The sequence below is a fragment of the Plectropomus leopardus genome, chromosome 20 (genome assembly GCF_008729295.1).
Source record: "Plectropomus leopardus isolate mb chromosome 20, YSFRI_Pleo_2.0, whole genome shotgun sequence".
In the NCBI taxonomy this organism is placed as follows: Eukaryota; Metazoa; Chordata; class Actinopteri; order Perciformes; family Serranidae; genus Plectropomus; species Plectropomus leopardus.
Genome location: NC_056482.1, coordinates 13,177,649 through 13,198,749, shown reverse-complemented (window position 1 = coordinate 13,198,749; position 21,101 = coordinate 13,177,649). Strand labels below are relative to the sequence as shown.

General features: G+C 41.1%; 1 protein-coding gene across 4 annotated transcripts in view; it reads right to left on the bottom strand.

The window, feature by feature from the left end:
• Positions 1-21,101, bottom strand: part of LOC121959487 (mediator of RNA polymerase II transcription subunit 13-like) — a 101,744-nt gene that overhangs the window by 7,823 nt on the left and 72,820 nt on the right. Inside the window, exons 5-24 of one of the 4 annotated variants that reach the window (XM_042508792.1) lie at positions 13,947-14,092; positions 12,809-13,015; positions 11,675-11,839; positions 11,403-11,559; positions 11,203-11,307; positions 10,216-10,872; positions 9,693-9,906; positions 8,690-8,771; positions 8,431-8,552; positions 8,127-8,223; positions 7,759-7,976; positions 5,724-5,902; positions 3,716-4,644; positions 2,785-2,964; positions 2,408-2,637; positions 2,096-2,294; positions 1,107-1,395; positions 761-1,013; positions 473-661; positions 136-359 (exon numbers count right to left, since the gene is read on the bottom strand). In XM_042508792.1, the coding sequence (XP_042364726.1) occupies positions 136-359; positions 473-661; positions 761-1,013; positions 1,107-1,395; positions 2,096-2,294; positions 2,408-2,637; positions 2,785-2,964; positions 3,716-4,644; positions 5,724-5,902; positions 7,759-7,976; positions 8,127-8,223; positions 8,431-8,552; positions 8,690-8,771; positions 9,693-9,906; positions 10,216-10,872; positions 11,203-11,307; positions 11,403-11,559; positions 11,675-11,839; positions 12,809-13,015; positions 13,947-14,092 (4,842 nt within the window). The remainder of the gene's footprint in view (positions 1-135; positions 360-472; positions 662-760; positions 1,014-1,106; positions 1,396-2,095; positions 2,295-2,407; positions 2,638-2,784; positions 2,965-3,715; positions 4,645-5,723; positions 5,903-7,758; positions 7,977-8,126; positions 8,224-8,430; positions 8,553-8,689; positions 8,772-9,692; positions 9,907-10,215; positions 10,873-11,202; positions 11,308-11,402; positions 11,560-11,674; positions 11,840-12,808; positions 13,016-13,946; positions 14,093-21,101) is intronic. The other 3 variants (XM_042508794.1, XM_042508796.1, XM_042508793.1) reach the window with 3 other exon arrangements.

Below are 21,101 nucleotides of genomic sequence, written 5' to 3'. Positions count from 1 at the left end.
AAGGAGCCAAATTCGGATGTCATGAGAATGTAGACCAATGTGGGGAAAAAAAGGATTTGATAGGCAACACTTTATGAATCAGATTCAACAAATGTAAATTCCAAAGAATGTGGACCATAAACTACTTCTTCACACCTGTTGGGTACATCTATGTTGATAATGCTGGTCTCCAGGAGCTCCCCCTGCTGGTCGGTGCAGGACACTAGGATCCAGCGCTGGTCATGTGATAAGCAATATCCAACGAAGAGCACATTGTATTTGGGAGGGATCTCTGCCCATATCTCCCCTTGTTCTGGCTGCTTGGGACGGGTCGGACCAAGGATGAAGGGGGGCGTGTACAGCTGCAGTGGGCTGGGATGCTGGAGGAGGAAATTCAGATTTCAGTCAATTAAAGTGGATTAATATGAGCAAGAATATTACACTCAATTTCAGTGTATAAGTTAACAAAAAGTTGCTCAACTTTAATGCCTACCTCTGGACTCTTAAGTACAGAATTGACCATGGACACTGGTCCAAAGCCAGTCAGGGACTTTATGTGTGTTTGTTGGGGTAGAAGACGTCTGCATTGGGAGTAACAGGAGAAGGACAGGGAGCGCAGATGTTGCAGGTAGAAATGGCTCTCCCCACTGGCCGGCTGGAGAAGGTACTGGCATGGCACCACCTAAGTCAGACACAGTAAGATGGGAAGAAAAGATGATGATCGCAACTGTAAGCAAATTCTGTTTAAGTCTGTCCAGTGTAAGTCTGAGTGTTTTCCCACCTGTAGCACCAGTGCAGGTCTTATTGTCTCCGGCAGAGTCTGGAGCATCTCAGTGTAGCAACGAAGAAGCCCGAGCAGCCAAATGCTACTGGCCTCCACCTCGTCACCCTCTTCTTCCTCTCCCCCTTCATTTCTCGCTGCACTTGAGCTAAGAAAAGCATCCACGATGTAAATAACAATAGCTGGTGGGTTGGCAAGGCTGTCCGTTGAGTCGGCCACAGTGGGGATGCCGATTCTGGACTGCTCACTGGTGCTGAAAGAGAACAAGAGAAGAAAGGAATTATACTGCAATTGTACAAGTAAATAGTGTGTGATGAGGTAATTTCCTCAGTTACTAGGGTCTTACAGTTCAGGATTTTCTGCTGGTGTGTTGGCTGGTGGTGTGGCACTGGAAGACCCTTTAGAGTCGCTGGTTGCTCCTTGGGTTGTTTCCCCCGTCTGGTTTGAGGTTGCCGCATTCGGCGTTGGAGCGTCTCCTGAGCTGACGGCCCCTGGAGCTTGTTCACCATCAGGGCCCCAAGTTTGCGGCTGCCCGGAGGAGGCAGGCTGGGCTGAGGGTGTGGAGTTTGAGGGAGGCTGGACTTTGGGAGGCAACAAAAGTGTGCTGTCCAAAGGCAGGGCTGACAGCTGGGGACCTGTAAGAAGAAAAAAAAAGTGGGTTGTACTTACAGTTTATATCCATATCTGTGAAAGCATGGATGCTCGACACACATCTTTCCCCCTGACAGCACAGAAGATCTATATAATCAGCATGGGAACAAGATATGGTGCCAGAAAAGTGATTTTGCAGAACATTATGATGTCACAGTGAAGCTGACCCTTCACCTTTTAGACATACAATTCATCAGTTCATCATTTTATTCTATTAGTAGACATTTGTGTGAAACTTCGTCACAACAATTTATGAATTCTTGAGATTGGAAAAAAAAAAGAAGCTTTGTGAGGTTACAGTGACCTTGACTTTTGACCACCACAAGAAATTCCAATAAGCTCATTCATTAGTCCAATGGGACTCATAGCTTTCACAAGAATCCCACAAATTCAAGCTCCAGTCAATTTATTGTTGAGTCCCAGTGGACATTTGTGCCGTATATGGAAAAAATGCCCTCAAGTTGTTCTTGAGATATTGTGTTACTGAGAATATGTCTTGAATCAGCTCATCACTGAGTCCAAGTGTACGCTTCCTAAATAGGATGGACGAAGAACCCCAAAACATTACGCCTCTGGCCACAGCTATCACTGGCACGCAGGCATAAAAACTCAGTGCAATAAAAGTGCCACTATCTTATTAAATCTTATTAATTAGATTAGTTTAATCTGTTTCATTATTCTCACCAAGCTGCTGCTTGCAGGCGTAAGCGTAAAGTTTAAGTTTGCTGAGGTTGTCGGTGTGCTGCTGTCCAGCCCAGGGTCCAGTCACCCACTGGTCCACGTCCAGCTCCTCCAGCTTATCGGGCTCCACTTCCTCCCCCACACGCACCAGGCCATCCCTGGACACCTTGGCCAGAGGACGGTGCTTCCCTAGGCGGCATGTCTGGAGACGGAATCAGGGCTTCTGTTCATTCTCTCATTGGGAGCACTTACACATTATCTTACAATATTTGCTGAAATTTTGCAAAGCATCTAATTCAGAATCCAGTGTCCTACCTCGTAAACAGCGCTGAGCTCCTGGAAGAAGGCCCGGGCTGCAGCCAGCAGAGAGGGGCTGTTGGGACACAGCACTACATATGCCACATCCCGCTGCCCACCATAAGGCTCCAGCAGCAACTTCTCCCAGAAAGGTAACGCCAAAGGGGACAATGCCAAGAAGTCTCTCTCCCGGTCGTAGCCCAGTAACACTGTAGGGATGGGCAGGGGTTCTGGTGACTCCTCCGAACCTTAGACACATAAGAAATAGTAACATGTTGAGTTAACTACACTTTAAGGTTGACTTATCACTTTAGAGATTTGTAGTATTCCAGCAAACATGCAGTAAAAAGAGGGCATTCGTTTTCTGCATAAAAAAGAGGAATGTATTGACTCACCGTAGGAGCCTCTCCCGGCCATCTTATGGAACTGCTGCCAGGTCAATGGACCCTGAACGTGCTGGATGTTTTCCCAGGTCCGTCCTGTTCTCTTCTTCTGGATAGCATCCTGCAGGAAAGGCTGCAGAGACAGCAGCATACGAACCATATCCTGGGACGACAACATGTTCATGTCCACCACTGTGGAGACAGACACACACAAACACACAGAGAAAGGACACATGAACAGATGCACACGTTAACATGATTCTGTACACAAATAAACACACATAAAACACATCAGTACATAGTTTAGATAACACAAAGGCAGTAAGACATACATAGAAATACTATTCTCAATAACAATCTGTAAAGTAGGACTTTATTTAAGGTAAAAATCTCTACATTTTTATTTAAGTAAATGCATTTTTAATGCTTTACTTTTACTTTTAGCTTATAATATTTTCACAAGGTGGTATTAGCACTTTCACCACTGGCGTTGCATTATTCATATACTGTATTTGCAGTTTTATGAACTGGATGTCCGCTTTGTGAAAAAAATGTATTAAGTTACTGCTAATGCAAGCATTTCCTACTGCTGCACCTTCACATTAAAATCATCTAACTGGTAAAACAGGTGATGACTTTTATTATGAAGCAGTCAGAGGAAATGCAATGTATTTGCCAGTGATATTGGCAGTAATTCTACTATTGTTGTCACTTTATAGCATTTTTTGACAGTGGATCAGTTAGGGGGGAGTAATGAAACAGCAGCAGCAACCACAGTGAGGTGACGTTACCATCAGTGACTATCAGTGTTGGTAAATCAGCCAGGGCTGAAATCTTCAAGACTGCCTCTTTAAGTGTATCACACACTATGTTCTAAATGATTCCTTCAGTTATTTTCAGATTTTTAAAACCTCTCCTTTGCCAGCCAAATCATATTTCTTACCATTTGTGTGAGGCCAGGTGTGAAGGGCGGTACTTCTGACAACAGCTGGATCTACTTTCCCTCCTGTGGGGTTATCCACATACTGCAGCCCCTGTTCCAAGGCATTGTAACAGTCCACACAGGCATCACTCCCATCTGCCCACTGCTTCTCAGACATCCAGCTTTGAAGCAGTGCCCCCTTGCGGCCATGGCAAGAGCAGCTGAGGGGGAGATGCAGTGATGCCAAGGAAGATATGGGCTGGGAGCAGTGCTCCTGCAGAAGGATCATGACTGACGGAGAGGCTGGAGCTGCATCCTGGGGCCGCTTGGCTCTGGGGTCACCCATAGTTGGATCCCGTCTGCAAAGAGCTAGTCTCCTCTCAGCCGCCCGGCCTACCTCAGAAGTCCGACCGAAAATATCAAGCTCGTCCTCCAGGAAGAGGCCTGTGCCATGGGCTAGCCGCCGGTTCACAATGGCACTGAAGCCACACATACAGCGGTACTGATCTTCACAAGTTGAATCAGGGATATACACCCCCACATCTGCACCTTTGACATTCATATTGCAGGCACAGATACAGCAGCTGTCAAAGTTGCGATCCTTGAAGACATTGAGGACGGAGTCTGAGAGCAGGAGGATGGCGTACAGGCTGTGGACCTCAGGCAGGGAGGGTCCTGGCCGAGCTAGGGGCTCTACAGAGCTAAGAGGCAGGCTAGTGGAGGGCGTGGAGACCGGCGAGCTGAGCTCAGTACCATCCTGCTTCACTGAACCCTGCCCAGAGCTGGCAGCATTAATACCACGCGGTGTGCGAGGGGTTCGTGGGGTGGGCACAGAGAAGCGGGGTGTGGCAGGAGATGGGAGGATGCCAGCAGTGGTGCTCACAGAGGCAGTGGTGGCGCTCATCTGGCCGTACTCCTGGTCCGCGAGGGTGTTGACACTAGGCATGTTTCTGTAAAACACACAAATATTGCAGGAAATAAAAAAACAGGGTTTCCATACATTGTTATGGGTAAAACTTCAAAACTTTTCAATGACTTTTTAAGGAACCAGTTTTTTTGCCCAGTGTTTTCTTTTTTCTTTCAACTTTTCAGATTTTAGCATCCCACATATGTTCAAGGGCCATCGGATATTTAAAAATCCAACAATAATTTCTGTTTTATCAGTTTCTTTTTTAAGAAAAAATGCATTTCATAAAATAATTATAAAAATAATAAATAAATTAAATAAAAATAAAATTGCCTACAATTGCCCAAAGTTTTCCATAAAAATCACAAAAAAGAAGAAATCAAATAAAATTGAAATATAAAGAAGGGAAAAAAAGTAAAAATTTAAAAAAAGAAAAAAAAAACAGAAAAATTTCCAAAATTTATGTAAGGAAACTAAGCACAAAATACAGCCATTGAAAGTTGTATGGCCCTCGCATAAAACCAAAAGGGCCTTAAAAAGATTATTTGAGATGCCCTATGGGCACACATGATGGGAGAGACAGAACTCAAGGGGAAAATGAAGAAACTTTGGTGATTAACAAATAAACAACAATAACCAGGACGTTGTCACATGTAGACGCATATTAAAGCTACTTTGCATCATCAGCTACAGAAAATAAATTTCACCGTTATATTACATTAATGTCATTTAAACACATTTCCATGAGTTTTCTAAAACTTTCACTGATTTTTACTAGTTCCATAACTTTTCCAGGCTCGGAAAATGTGATTGTGAAATTCAACAACTATTCCAGGTTTTCAATGCCCCTGGAGAACTCTGAACAACTAAAAGTCAGACAGACAAACAAGATTACTTTAAACGTCTAAACAGCAGCTCTTAAAGGCCATGCTACTCCCCAAACCCTAACAGAGCATCCTAAGAGAAGGGCACTCTCTCGAGTGAGGCTAAAAAGTCAACCTTGCATATTTATCCTTCAGAAGCCACATACTTCACCACAGCTTCTTTTTTTAAATAATGGAATGGAGAAATTTCAAGGAAAAACCTCTTTGTCACAAAAGCTTGTAAGAGCTGACTACTCACGTGTATCCATCTCTGATGAAAGCGGTATTCTGGGGATTCATGACTGTTGGGAAATGCTCCATTTTGGGCAGGAGGGCCCAGGATGGACGATAGTAGCACTGCTCGGGAATCTTGAGCGGTGGTAGACTCTGGCTGGGCAGGCAGGAGAGCGGAGCAAACATGGAGGAGCCTATTTGTGGCTGGAAAGAGAAACATAATAGAAAAATAGATTTTAATCATTTATTAACAAATAAAAAACTAGAAATACATAGGGGAGTCATTTGGCAATAAGTTTCAAGAAATATAAGATAGGTTTGACATATCTGGCTAGTAAGCCTGCCCAACAGAATGAGATAACGTATAATTTAACATGTATGCTATGTAATTCAGAGCTCTCTCAGCATTTCTTCCTACTGAAAAAATCAAATCATAAATATATTTCAGTTTAGTTACGAGGTTTAGTGATGTCCTTTAAAAAGTTGGGCACTGTAGATTTTAGTAAATGTGTCAAACAAAGGTAGCTTAGTATTTTCAGCTGCTGATTAAAACACATTTAGCGCACCATCTGTATCTGTATCTGCAATTTTAAAAAGCTGTTCAAACTCATTGCTTTGAAAGCACTTTGTTCTTATTATATGCATTTGCCTTCTGTGCTGTTTTAATGACTTCTTTCTATTTATTGGTTTTATTGTTATTTTACTTGTTTACATTTTAATGTTTTTTTGTGCAGAAACTTGTAAATTCTGCTTCAAAAGGCATTTTATAAATAAAATGTCCAGCAGGAAAGTTTATATCGGATTGATTCAAAATAAATGATCAGAGCCAATGTTTAAATATGTTTCCGTGTGCAACAGTGTAATAGTTTTTTTCTAACAACAATGGAGGTCTATAGTACAGAGAAATACAGTATGCAAATCTGGAGTTGGTGACACAGGTAATACTGCCAGTAGTAAAGAGTTGTTTTCCTGTCACAGTGCCAAGGTATTCTGTCTTCAAATTATGTGCTGGTGAAATGAAGCATTTATTATGTTCCAAGGAGATATTCCCCACATATTATCCAAAGGCTTAAACATTTTATAATGGCCATCCAAACATGCACAAAACATGTTTCTAGGCCACTTTGTCTGCACAGTATCCCAGTTTTGACCTATATTCAATTGCCATTTTTGTGAAAACTCAAAGTACTCTTATGAGACAAGGAAAGCCCAAACAAGGTTTACTCGAGATTACAAAAACATTAAGTTAACACTAAGTGGCTTTTACACATTTTATGCCTTTTTTAGCCATGCCATAAACATTTTGCAAACAGTAAGATATACAACAATATTTGTACTCCTCAAGTGTTGTCATCATGAGCTCTCTCTAGCCATTGACATTTTATGTAAGTTAATCATATTGAAATCTTTAATTCCTCCTCTGACCACTCTCATTCTACAAAGGGATATTTGCCACATCAGCTGGCGCTGAATACATGTTGATTACAGTATATACCCCATCACACTCTCTAAACCACAGAGGCTGTAGTACAATGCAAAGAAAATCAGACATCTGCAGCTAACAATCAGTTGTCACTGATTTACTTAGATCCAATCAATTTTAATGCTAAATTGAACCTTTTTAATCCTGTTTGCATGTTTCACGTGTTGAATTGCACTAACAATACTTGTTGTTTAGAGGAGCTTGTTGTTTGTGTAAACGAGCAGATGCACCTAATAGTGGCCACTAAGTGCATACCACTATAATTAGCAATCCCTAGCTGCAGACAGGACAGATGTCTGTCTCACAACACAGAGACATCTAATTAGCAATCTACAGGTATCAGTGAAACAACTCCACCATGATGTGTGAGCCTGACCAGCTGCTCAGGAGCTGTCAACAAATCGTTGTATTGACTTCCTCCTGATGAGAGTTTTAAATGGATAAAAGTAATTTATGAAAGCAATTAACCAGTCCGAGTCCCTATTCCCATTCTTAAGCATAATGTCCTCAGTTTAACACATGATACACAAAGCTAAGCATGCTGCTATGTGTGCTGTTTATCGGCCACCTCTCTCACCTTGATATCCTCCTGCCTGGGACTGACCATGCCCTCCTCAATCTCCATCCTGTATTCAGTAAACTGGGTGCAGGCTAAAGGCGGCAGGTGGTCAGCTGCTCCGCTTGGCGCAGGGGGCTCTTGGCTCGGGGTGTCACGATACGTCATGATGGGAGAGAAGGCTGGGTGCTGCTCTAAAGAAGGTGGGGTGGGAAACATCCTTTGGAGGTCTGCTACTGCTGAAAGGAGACAGAATTGAGGGAAGAGATGGAGATAGGAGGAAGAGAAGGAACAAGAAATGCAGTTTACACAGGTGTAATGTGATTATGCATAAAAACTTTATTTAGACGAACTTATTTCACCATTACAGAACTGACAAAGTGACTCACTTGATGGATAAGGTACTGCAACTCTCCCTTCTTTCCCCAGAGGGCGATCTTCTGTTGATACTGGCAGCTTGGTCGAGTGCTGGTTGGGGTAAACAGTCTACAAATTATTACACATAAGAATAAATGATCAGTTTTAACCAATATAATATTTTCTGCTTTGCAATATTGATGCATAAATCATGGTGGATAATTAGAGAAATTATATCAATAATGTCTCTTGTGCTCATCTCAGTATGTTTGTTACATGCTGCATGTTAAAACACAAAATACGTACGAATAAAGCACATAAACCATGAAGTCTCACCCCCAACTCTTCCTCATCTTCATCAAATATGTTGTCTAGATCAGAGATATTGACCACTAGATCTTTTTCTCTAGTCAGAGAAGGGTTGGCTTTGGCAGCTCCATCATCTTGACCTGATTCGTCTAAAACAACACAAACAAGTTTAGGACAATGGCCCCAAATAACCAATGAATAACTCTGAAATATGGACTGAACTCAGTATGCTGTAGAATATACATATGATGATGATGATGATGATGATGATGATGGCTTGTCCTACCTGATTTTGGAGCAGAGTTAAAAATGGACATAGCATCTTTCCCGTCAGGCAGTGCTCCATTGCTGGTGATTTCTTCTCCCTGCTGGATGCATTAGACGAAAAAGAAAGTTATAGTCTCAGATCATTTTCACTTAAAATAAATATTAAAAAAACTGAGAGATTAGAAAGTCAGGAGCGCCCCTCTTTCAATAAAACTCATGATTAAGACAATGCATTTTGTGCCACATCCCAAGTAGTCATGTGATATTTGGTCAAAGTATTGATTATAGCTTTTCGGAAACTTAACTGTCACTGCATTGTGTCCCCAAGGCAAAAAAAAGCATCTTTTTTTTCTTGTTGATGTACATGTTTAATCACGTAATAGTATGACTTTTTCCCATGAAATGTCAACTTTGTTTTTGTAATATTAGAACTGTTTTTCTTGAAATGGTTTCACTTTATGTCCTTAAATTATGACTTTATTCTTTTAATAGTACGATTTTCCTTTAAAAAGTATGACTTTATTCTTGTAATTTTATGATTTTTTTTTAAAATGGTATAACTTTATCCTCATTAAATTATGACTTTAGTCTGATAATGTTATGACTTTTTACTCAAAATTCTGGCTTTATTCTAAAAAATCTACGATTTTTTCCCTCAGCGTAGCACCAATACTCTGTCGCAATGTAGACTGATATATTGATATATATGATGAATTTGATATATTTTATGAATTATTATTTTTTTTTATCAACGTGAGTGGTTTAGATGGTTGATCACACCTGCTATCATAGAGTTAGTTAGCCCATTGGTGTGCATTATGGATAAATATAGGTGTGCTTTCAAATTTTCAAACATTGTGACCTGATGAAGATCCAAGTAGGATCGAAATGTCTTAATTAAAACTGTGTGATATGGAGTTAATGTGCAGGTGTTAGTTTTTTCCTTTACGTACTCTGTTTTTATAGCCTTGCACCTATGTGAGTGTAATTATTCTCTTTCAAGTCTTTAAACTGTGTCCTACCTTGGCCTTCTTGCTGGGTTCTCGCCCTTGACCCTTTAACCTCTTGGAAGAGGAGAACGTGTACTCGATGTCTCCTTCCTTAAAGTCATAGGGATCATCGCCAGGCTCCCGCAGCCCCTCCACACCTGGCTGCTGGAACAGGCCCAAAGTCTGGATTTGGTCCCTCACCCTCTCCTCTGAGATTTTAAATCTCTTGTGAGTCTGTGTGTATAGTCTGGAGGAGACAAAGGGTCAAATACAATCAAATACTGTGCAGTATTGGTGTTGGTAGTAGCAGTAGTAGTAGTAGTAGTAGTAGTAGTAGTAGTAGTAGTAGTAGTACATAATTCTTTCTGTCATCATATCTCATTAAATAACTCAGATGCTTTCACTTGATTTGTCACACACAGTAGGTCTGGTAGTGTCTGACAAAGGTGCTAAATCCACCTAAATCCTCCAGTTTTCATTGCTGATGTTGCTATTCCATGCTCTTCCTCTCTAAACTGCACCTAATGTTTTGCAAAACACTGGTTCCCTCTCCTACCTCTTTAGCGGAGCTCCCTCGGTGGCCGTCTCTGTCTTCGCTTCCTCTAAATTATCAGTGGGGAGTTCACAGGGTCTGAAGTCAGTCTTATCAGTCCTGGGAGTCCTGAAGCCTCTCCACCAGCCGGCCCCATTCTCCCTCTGCCTCAGCAGAGCTGTATACACAGCTGTCTCGCTGGTAATCATCCCCAGCCCTGAAGCCCCATCCTGACAGACGGGCATATCCACAGGCCCGTCCAGGACCTCTGGGTCCTGCACTCGGGGATGTGGGCTGAGTGTCGGTGGAAGTGGAGACATTGGAGAATGCAGAAGGGAATCAGGGGCTTTTCTGCCGTTAGAGAGGGGTTTGGGATACTTGCAGCTTGGCAGAGCAGCCAGAGGCTCCAAGGATGGCTCCAATGCCACGAGACCTCCGAGCTGGGGCCCTCCGGGTGAGTCCTGTTCCAGAGGGGTTTCCTGTGTGATGGATAGTCGGTGGTGGAAGGGGATCATGGCTGGCCTCTTGGACTGTTTGTCAGCCTTTTCTGTTTTGTCGCTGGTCTTGTGTTTGGGCATGGAGGGAGGGTATAATGACAGGCCAGAGGACTGAGTGGGGTTGGCACTAGTCTGGGGGTTGGCAGTGGGTGTGGCGGTCAGATTCAGCTTCTGCTGTTTCAACCTTAAACAAAGTCAAGTGGGTAAAAAAAGAAAACAAGAAATATTGAAAAGAGTTCAGTTTGTTTTCCAGACTGTATATACTTTTTAAATTTAAAATTTTCTCTTAAACCTTTGAAATCTGGATCGACATTACTTTACTTTCCTGCGTTTGAAAGAAATCAAGCCACTTTTCCCAGGTTTCAAAGTGTTAACAAAGTCTAAATTGAAGCATCCATCCTGTAAAAAAGCTTATAATATATGTCTTTTATAATTAGCATGAACTAAGAGCTGAAATGCTGCACATCTAAGTATAATACTGATACTGAACAGCTTGGGTGCAGCTCTGTGGTACCTGGAGCAGCTGCAGGATGCTCTTGCTCCCAGATCGTTGAAGTCCCACATGGTGACTCCATTTGGCACTTCCTTCTTAGGCGTCACGTCAGTTGGTGGATTCAGCCTACGGGGAACAAACAGATCCATGAGGGCACCAGCTCCACTGCATCACTGCATTTTAATAATAATTGCACCAAACTCAGCGATTGTGGAACTTACGTGTGCTGCGGCTGGTTGAGATAGCATTCCCTCCAGGCCTGATGGACTACCTGACTGGTTAGTTTCTTCCCAGAATGCTTTGGGCTGATGCTGGCGACCCCCATGCTGCTGTCTGGAGTGGGGACGCTGGAGACGGAGGTCACAAAGCCACTGTCCGCTGAAAAGATGGAAGGGTGGAACAGGTGTCGTAATGCAGAACTAAGCACAGGATTTTAAAGAACAATGAGCTGTAATGTCCTGCAGGAAGGTGCGTCTGTGCGTGTATTTGTTACCTGAGCAGGGCTGCTGCGGTGACGTCGGCGGTGTGAGTGGAACGCTGCAGTGGTTTGGCTCCCTGCTGAGGCCCTGAGCTGCAGGAACAGGTGGAGGCTGCTCAACTGGCAGGTCCCCCTGGGCAATCAGCACTAAAGCAGCTGGGTAGGTCATCCTTACTCCACCTAAGGAGATGAAAAAGAGAGCATTATTCACTATTATGAAACAACAGGATGGCTGTTGCTCATTTTAAACTGCAAGGTTTACCGGAAATAAGGACCATTTGCAGGAGTCAGTTGCAACAGCAACTACAACCACAGCAATCCTCTGTGCAATTATTCAAATGTGCAATATTTTTCCAACTCTTGAATGTAGGCTACATTTAACATGTTACACATATTTTATATATCCTTGTTATTCTTGTTTATGTATACCTTTATTGTTCATTGTTGTAGCTTTGCAAACATATTTCAATATATTTTTAACTGACATACTAGTTTATATGTTGCACTGTATCATAAGGCACAGTTTTATATTTTACATGCACACTTTACACAATCAGCACATTATGCATATTATCTCAATCATATATATGCTGCGAATATCACATACAGCTCCTTTATAATTTTACCAAAGAACATAAATAATAATATATAAGTATAGTAGGTATATTGTATACGCAATGCACTTGCTCCTTCATAAAATCACACAGTTTCACTGCTCATATAAAAATACATCACGTTAAATCCCTTCACACTCCTTCACTGTCATTTAAAACCAACGCAGAGACAGACTTTCCATCTTAGCTGTAAAAGCCACTGGTATCCATGAGAGTTTTGATTCTAATCAGGTCAAACCAACGCTGTGGGATCAGACTGATTAGACAAAGCTGTTAAGAATAACTCCCCGGGGCTTTTGCCTTGACTTCCCTATCTTTCCTTTCTGTCTTTCTTGCTCTCTCCTCCCTAACAGTCACTTCCCCTTTCCCACTCTGAGATGTGATAAAAGACTGTGAGGATCATTGCAGCCAAAGTACACTTCAATAGCACCCCATCCACTAATAGCTCAGCTCAAACGGCCTGGGAGTCTACAAGGAGGCCAAGGGAGGGCTCCACGCTCTTTTGAATCAAACAAACATGCTGACTTTTCCATACCTACGATGACCTCCACTGCCGCGTGACAGTTGCGATCGTAGGCCTGGCTTGCTTCTTCTTTTTCCTTTTCTCCACTTCCCTCTTTCTGCTGAAGTACCACGGGGTAGAAGTAGCTCCACTCCTCCATCAGCTTCCGTGCAGCTGGGTCGCTCATCTTGTAGGCCTGACCCGTGAGAGTGCCGCTCAGACCGTACGGACTCAGGATCACTGCGATGGGTGAAAGACGGAGAGATATAAACCACGGTGTCATGAGTTACCTTAAATCATTTCGTTAATATGACTATATTTCATAATATTTCAGGAGTTTCACACAATAACATAATTTTTAATCATATGATTCACAGTATGTCATCTTTTTCAGTATGAGATAAGCAACATAACTTTCATAAAACAGACTCAAGTACTGAATGTAAGTATAATTTTGAGGTACTTCTACCTTACTTCAATACATCCTTTCATGCTATTATATACTTCTACTCCACTACAATTCAGAGGAAAATATTTTTGTAAATATTTACTTAATTTACTCCACTATTTCACTTTTCACTCCACTTTATTCAACTTATGTCACTTGTTATGTTTCAAATTAAGATTTTTACATACAAGGCAAACCTCTAAAAGCACAAAGTAAAACCTGTCTAAATGAGCTCCACCTTGACCAGTTACAATGGTAAATTTCTACTTACACATAAATACATCAGTCATAAAAATCTAAAATATAACATGTACCCTCACAGTATTACCCTCACAAGGGACATTTTACTCCAAAAGTAATTTTACTTTTGATACTTAAGGTATATTTTAAGATATTACACATACTTTAATGATCCATTTTAAGTTATTTAATGCTAGACTTGAACGCCAGACTTTTACTTTTACTGGAGTATTTCTATAATGTGGTAATGCCAAAGGACCTGAATGTGAATCCCACAGCTGCTAATTTCATCATCACACATCTGTTTTGTGCAATTGGACACGTTGTATTTTATGTGTTCATCAGTTTTTGGTTGTACTTTACTGCAGTGCATGCTCACCAAACTGCAGTGCATGCTCACCAAACATCATTTCTGTTTAGTGTTGTGTACTTAATCCACAGAAAAAAAACAAAAACAGTAAAATAATGGGTTTGCAGTATCACCTTGTACTGGGGTGATGGAGGTCTGTGCGAGGCGGATGTGGTGTTCTGTGATGTGATATGCAGGCTGGTGCTGGGCGATCTCCACGCTCGTGCAGACATTGCTCTCCCCGTGGAGGAAGAAGGAGAAGGAACATGATAGGTGTTCACTGGGGACAGAGAACAGGAATGGTTTAGATAGTGAGATCACAGATAGACAGAAACAGAACAGGAGCGTAATGGTGTGTATCTTCTGCATCTGTACAGTGAGCTGACCAAAGAAAGATGTGAACAAAATTTTAGACACCATACAAAAATTAAAGGGTAGCTCGATTTGTTGCTGTTGTTGTTGTCGTTATTAAGGTTTTTACAACATTCTGTAGCTTACTGGTAGTGTCCCTTATGTATTAAAATACAAAATTTAAATTTTGATGAAGCATGTATGTTTCAGCATCAAACCCAACTTTCTAAAATCTTTTTCCTGATCTGATGTAGGTTTCTGCACTATGTTGCTGCGTGTAAACCCACATACAGCTGTGGCCGCCATTACTACTTCTGTTCCAAAAGTCACACAATAACACAAACAAACTTAACAATCTCAGAAACTCCTGTGTGCTGTAAAGTAAAATAACTGTTTCCGTCAATGGAGTCTGGTGGCTCTGTAGTGGGCAGTATAAAGGCTTCAGTTCCTTGTCGGAAAGAGCTGTCTGACAGTAAGATAAAGCAGTAAAATAATCTAAATACAGCCTACGCCTAAACTAATATTGACTTTTTTTCAGGCTGTCCTTTTCTGGCGGAGGCTAACAAGTTTTACTGCTGACTTTCTTTGACAGAAAGAGTAATTTTACATCACAGAACATGAAGAGTTTCTTGTGTATTTAGCAATCTCTGATTGGTTGGTGTATTATGATGCGACTTTTGTAACCAAACTAATGTGGTTTTCACACCAGTGCGTGGGTTACTTGTAAAAACAATGAAAAAAAAAAGAAAAAAGAAAAGTAGTCACACACATTTTCTATTGAAGACAGTTGCTGGACCCAAAAGATTGAAAAAAAATAAAATAAAACATAAACAACTCCATAAAGTGCAATTTATGAGCACATCCACAAGTGACGTTTCTAGCTAACTGAGCTACATTTATATGTAGCAAATGACATTTTGCAGAAACCTACGTCAGTTCAAAAAGTTTTTAGAAAGGCTGAAAAAATAGCATTTTGGTTCCAAAACATTCCTACGTCAACCAAAATTGGAATTTGAATACATACAGAAACACTACTGGAGAGCTACAGAATGACAGAAAAACCTTCAATTAATTTGCACTATGAGTTTGCGCTGTAAAACAAAATCTCTTTGTCCAATTTAACTGTTAACATAATTAAATTGAGGTTTAAATTGAATCACAATCACATTTAATTATTTTAAACTTGTCATTAAACAAACCCATAAATCACACCTATTGAAAAACAGATGAACCACATGTCTTTCGGGGCGGCCGCGTGACAGATGATGGGTGCTTTTCTCCAAACAGCAATTTGGAGAACAACACTCAGGATGTGTCTTTGTAAAAGCCTCGCTAAGCTCTACCTACATTGATCATCTTCATCATTCCCCACACGGGCTTCTTATTGCAGGTATAAATCCTCATTTGCTTATGACTGATTGTGGTGACTACATGTTTACATATGCAGCGCTCTCTTTATTACGCAGCCCAGGCATAGTTCATCATGCATTGCTCCTTTTTTAATCACAGAGGAGTAATTGCTGGGGCCTTATTGCAATCTACATACCAGTGGGCGGGCTGGACATCATTAACTACCAAGACGGCTTCACTGATGTATATTTTTAATCTATAAAGCTCCTTACCACCTTGGTTTATATATATCAGACTGACAATAAAGTCAGCAGGTATTGTAATATCCTCGTGATTACTCCTGCTGCCTATGCAATATCTCCTTTGCCCTTAGGGAGACAGACCTCCATTTGAGCTGTAATGGATCATCAAATTCAATAAAATGGCCAGTTCCACAGTCACTCATGGGCAGAACTAAACGCGGTCTTGAGGGAGCCAAATATCTCGTGGCGTTGACGTTGACAGCCTCCAGATGGCGCCGAGTGCACCCAAAGAGGCCAGTTTTTCCCTGCTTCATAAATATTCCTGATGCTCCCGGAATCAAAAACACACTCTCAGAACAGGTGGTTTAAACAGTTATGCACAATCACAGGAGAAAGAGCACATACACAAGCACACACACTTTTACACACACATAGCACTAGTCTATAATTTCCTCAATTCACATCTGTACACCAGTCAAAATGCTTTCAATGTCATTGCCCTCCAACCTTGTCCTCAGTGCATCATTACACCATATGAAGAGCTATATATAACTGCATGAAGACACTCAGGGGAACAGCTGCAAGTCAAGAGTACACGTCCAGACAAGTGACGTGCACATATGCACAATTTACATTTAGGATATTTAGTACTATTGAAAACAAGCTCCAATTAAGCTATAATAAATGGCATAACTAAGGGTACTTAAAGGGATAGTTTGGATTTTTTGACTTGGGTTGTATGGGGTACTTAAGCATAGTCACTGTATCACATGTATCAGTCTGTGGGCACTCTCAGTTGGCAGAAGCAGGCTGGAGTCCGACAAACAAGCAATGCAACGTGCTGCGATGGAGAAACAAAATGTATTTTGGCCACCTTAAAAAGTCCCACCTAAAAAAGATAATCGATCATGAGTTTGAAAGTACACTATATTTAGATTATTTTACTGCTTGATCTTGCATTAAGACAGCCCTTTTCAATAGGGAACTGAAACAGCTGTATTACCCTGACAAAGCCACCAGAACAGTCATTTTCACACACTGATCACAGGAGCTGCAGGTCTACCAGTGCTTCAATCGGGTAGTTAGTTTGTGTTACTGTGTAACTTTGAATCTGACCCAGTTTTTTTAGACACCAAAGTCACACAATAACAAAAATAAAACAAAGTGATCTAGGCAGTGGTAGACGAGCAGCTCCTGTGTTCAGTGATGTGAAATCATTGTTGTTTTTTTTAATGGAGTCTGGCTTTGGAGAGAATGATCAGCCTTATTTTCACTTTAGAAACCACTGTCTGAAATGACAGTAAATCAGCGGAAATACTCTCAATGAGGCATACACCAGACATTGATTAGGGGATGGGATTTTTCTTTAGGTGGTTAAAATTAGTTTTGTTGCTGACCCCTCCACAGCAGTAGATTGCCTTGCTGCCATGTCGAGCCCGTTCCTCCTAGCTGGGTGCATGCCGACTGACATCTACTGTATGTAATATACTGTCTATGCATAAGAAGTCCATACAATGCCCTTTCAAAAAAAAAAAAACTGCTATGAAACAACTACCAACAATTAAAATATTGTTATAATATTGTATATATGTTTTTAGGTTGATTGATTGATAAATTGTATTTATTTCACTGTGTTCCACTTTCGGTTCTGTCTGCACTGCACATTAAATAAGGCTATGAAATAATAGCCTAAAATATGAAGCATCCATTAGTATTTATTTCCCTCTTGTGTTAATAATTCTGTTTATATTGTTATTATATATTTTTATGAGATGTGTGCGCACTGATAGGGACTGATGTGTGTACAGAAACACGACTCCCTCAAGACCCCTCGTAAAAACAGCAGCTCTGGCCAAACAGCTCCGAATCGCTGTCGGAAATCATCTGCTCTCTCTTCGTATTGTCGTTGCTTAAAATCAGACAGCAATCCAACATAATTAGCAGATGGTTACTTTTGATATTTCAGCTGGAATTGCTGTGTGCAGATAAAGAATTCCTCACCTTGGTGCTCTCAATTAAATCTACCTGATACGTTGCAAAGCAAAGTCCAAAAAAAGGCGAGTGATGAAAATGATCCCAGGCATTTAATACTGTGTACAGAGGAAAAGTTCAGCCGGGTACACAATTATAATTGATAAACTATACAAGCAATCAGTCGAACCATTAACTAATGCGCAACAATTATGACCTAAGATCTATTATGGCTGCAATAAAGTGCAATTAAATGGGAGTCATGGAAAAGCTGAACTACAAAAAGAGCATCAAACTGTAGGCTGACGCAGCTGGGAGATTGATGCTCCCTGTCCTTTTACAAAGGGCATTTTTCTGCACAGTAAGCGAGTGTGAGTGTGTGGACACACTGGGCTTCTTGCATCCTCAGGGACATTTGTGCACAAGCGTGCATGCGTGCGTGTGTGCATTTGTATGTGTGTGAGAAGAGTGGACAGAGATGTGAGGCAGCTGTGTGTGCTGGGCTGTATGAGTACAGGTATTAATAAATGAAGAGGAGTGATGGCTGAGACTCGCCTCAGGGCTGACAGTACTGGAGAGAGATAGAGAGAGGAGACGGAGAGAGAGAGGAGGTGGAGGGGGGGTCGGGTTGAGAGAAAGAAAGTGAGCGTGAGAGGAGGAAGAAAGGAGGAAGAGCAGAGGAGAAGAAAAGAAAGTGAGCACTAAAGGTAGAAAAATTAAGGAGATGCATAAATAACACAAAAAAAGGGAAAATAGAAGGATAGGGAGGAAATTGGGAGGACAAGGAAGGAAGGATAAAATGTAAAATGAGGAGTGAGAGCAAAATGAGCGTGAGAGAAAGAGGAGGAGGTGAATAATTCAGTGCCACGCACTGCAATTGCTGCACACATATCGATGAGATCAGAGTTTTAATGGGTGGCTACTGAGCACAATTTTATGGTGAAATCAATCAGGGAATGTAGAGCCGCACACACATAACTGTCCGCGTGTGCATGTGTCTGTTTCATTTGGCTTCACGGGTACGGCTAAGCTTAGAAGCCAACAATAACAGCAAAAATATCATATGTGTGCAAATGTGTATATTAGGGTTGCAATGATATGATTTTCAAGGTACAATATTTGTCTCAGATACAAAATCATTATTATTATCAGTCCAATTGACCCTTAAAGAAAGGAAGTGTTATTTTCGGTTAAGCAAACATTTTATCACTATAATTAAAACTTGAAACCATTTTTCTTTTAATGTCTTTCCTTTGAAAATAACTACATGTTCCTTCCAGTTGCATTTTTTTTCAATATCTTAGATAAGGAAACGTACATGGTATGATAACCATCAACTTTCTTTTTTTGTGATCAAATTTTTATTTAGTATCTGTGCAGAGTATGATAAATCATACATACACAAACACATGTCATCCATATGTGTCCATATATTTTACTGATTTTGTGGTTATTTAAACTCCAGAGGGAAACTCAACTTTGTCCAACCCTTCCCAACCTCTCCTCCTCGGGATGGATCAGGATGACCTGTGATGTCTAGGTCATATAATATAAAAAGTGACCGAAACAACCCCCCCCCCCAAAAAAAAATGCTTAAAAAAGATAATAATAATGATAGATAACAATAGTAATAGCACTATCACTATGTACTGCTTGTACACATACTGTAGAAGTTAATACATGCTGAACCAAATGCATCAATGCAAATGCATCAACTTGATTGATAAAGTTAACCGTCGTCTTTCATATCACGATATATTTTCAAACTGGTATACAAATGTGCACAAATGCACTCACATAATTCCACAGTCACGTCAGTAACATTTGTGCATCACACACGTTTGAATGCCACTGGGGAAAAAAAAAAAAAAAGGTAAATCGGCAGAGTTGGGTTCATGTGACAACATGTGTCTTTTCACCCCATCACAACGCTACCAGCCAGACAGCAGGGGAGCCGCTTAATGTCCGACATGCATCATGGACTTGACACAAGTGCATCTGTGTGCACAATCACATGCAAACAAAATAACATCTCGGCTGTGGGGACTCTCTCACATCTAACCCAGTGGGAGAAAAAATAAAACTAGATTAGATTCTAGTCAGAAAGCAATGAACAGTTTTAAAAAAAACGTGCACACAAAGCTTCTATTCCCACTGATACAGGCATCTAAAGCCCACAGTGTGATAACTGTGTTAAGATATCATTAACAATCATATGCACTAAGCGGGAATGATAGCATTTTCTTAGATTCTCTCAAATCTGGGGGATTAATCTCCTTAATCTGTACCTTAAATTCTCTGTCTGCTACTGCAGCAGCACTATTATGAGTTATCTTCATCCTCCTCGCCGCCTAACCCTTCCTACACATTCTGAACACATCTCTGGAAACACAAGAGTGTCAACACTGCTCTGGTGGACTGATGTAGAGGATGTTTACCCTCGTGTAAGCTCTTGTGAGCAGCATGTACACACATGCAGTGAAAGTCCTTCCACCGCGCCGGCACAATATTCCATACAAACAACCAAACCGCCAGTACTCTCAGGCTAATGCAGGTGTGTGCATATGTTCCTGCACGCACACAACACACCAGTATTAACACTAGCATAAGGGGGATGCAGTTCTCTTGATGTATTATTCAGTAGCCCCCAGTGGGTGGTTTTAGCCAGTGTTGCTATCACCATGTTTGTACTCAAACACTGCTCCAACTATTTATATGGATTCACAATGAAAAGGTGCTCAAGGACACAAACTGTGCACAGTCATCGCCCTCTCTACGGGCACAAGAAAAAATATTTCTTGTTAGTCCTGAAAAACAGCCGACTGTGAATACTTTGAGCTACCTCTGGCTTTTACCTTCATATCTGCGGTCCTAATTAAAAAAGAGGAAAAGGATCTGTTGGTAGGCTGTTGCTGTGATGTATCACCGTCCTCTCTATTGATCTATGTGGAGGTTTTCTCTCATCCTTCCTTCTCTTGCTGCTCTCAGTGGTTTTACCTGGTTATATTAGAAATCTGGGGGATAGTGCATCACATATTTTCTGCTTTCTGTCTCCTGGGAGGCCCAAAAAAACATGTAGAACAACACTCTTCAAAGGAGAAAATGCAAATATTTCAGAAAGCCAAATATTTAACAAGGGTGAATTATAGAATGGTACTCCTGAACTCTTATCTTAAAAGCATGATAAGAATGACTTTAACAACCCCAAAATAAACATGACATCAGATGGTGCCTCATTCCCCTGCATTCATATTTTTATGGCTCATGGTGCATGTCGTCAATCAATGAGCCACTGCATAGATCTCAGCCACTGTATGATCTCTCTAAAAAGCCTTTTTTTTCTCCTAAAAGACTTCATTTTCTTTTTGACTTTTC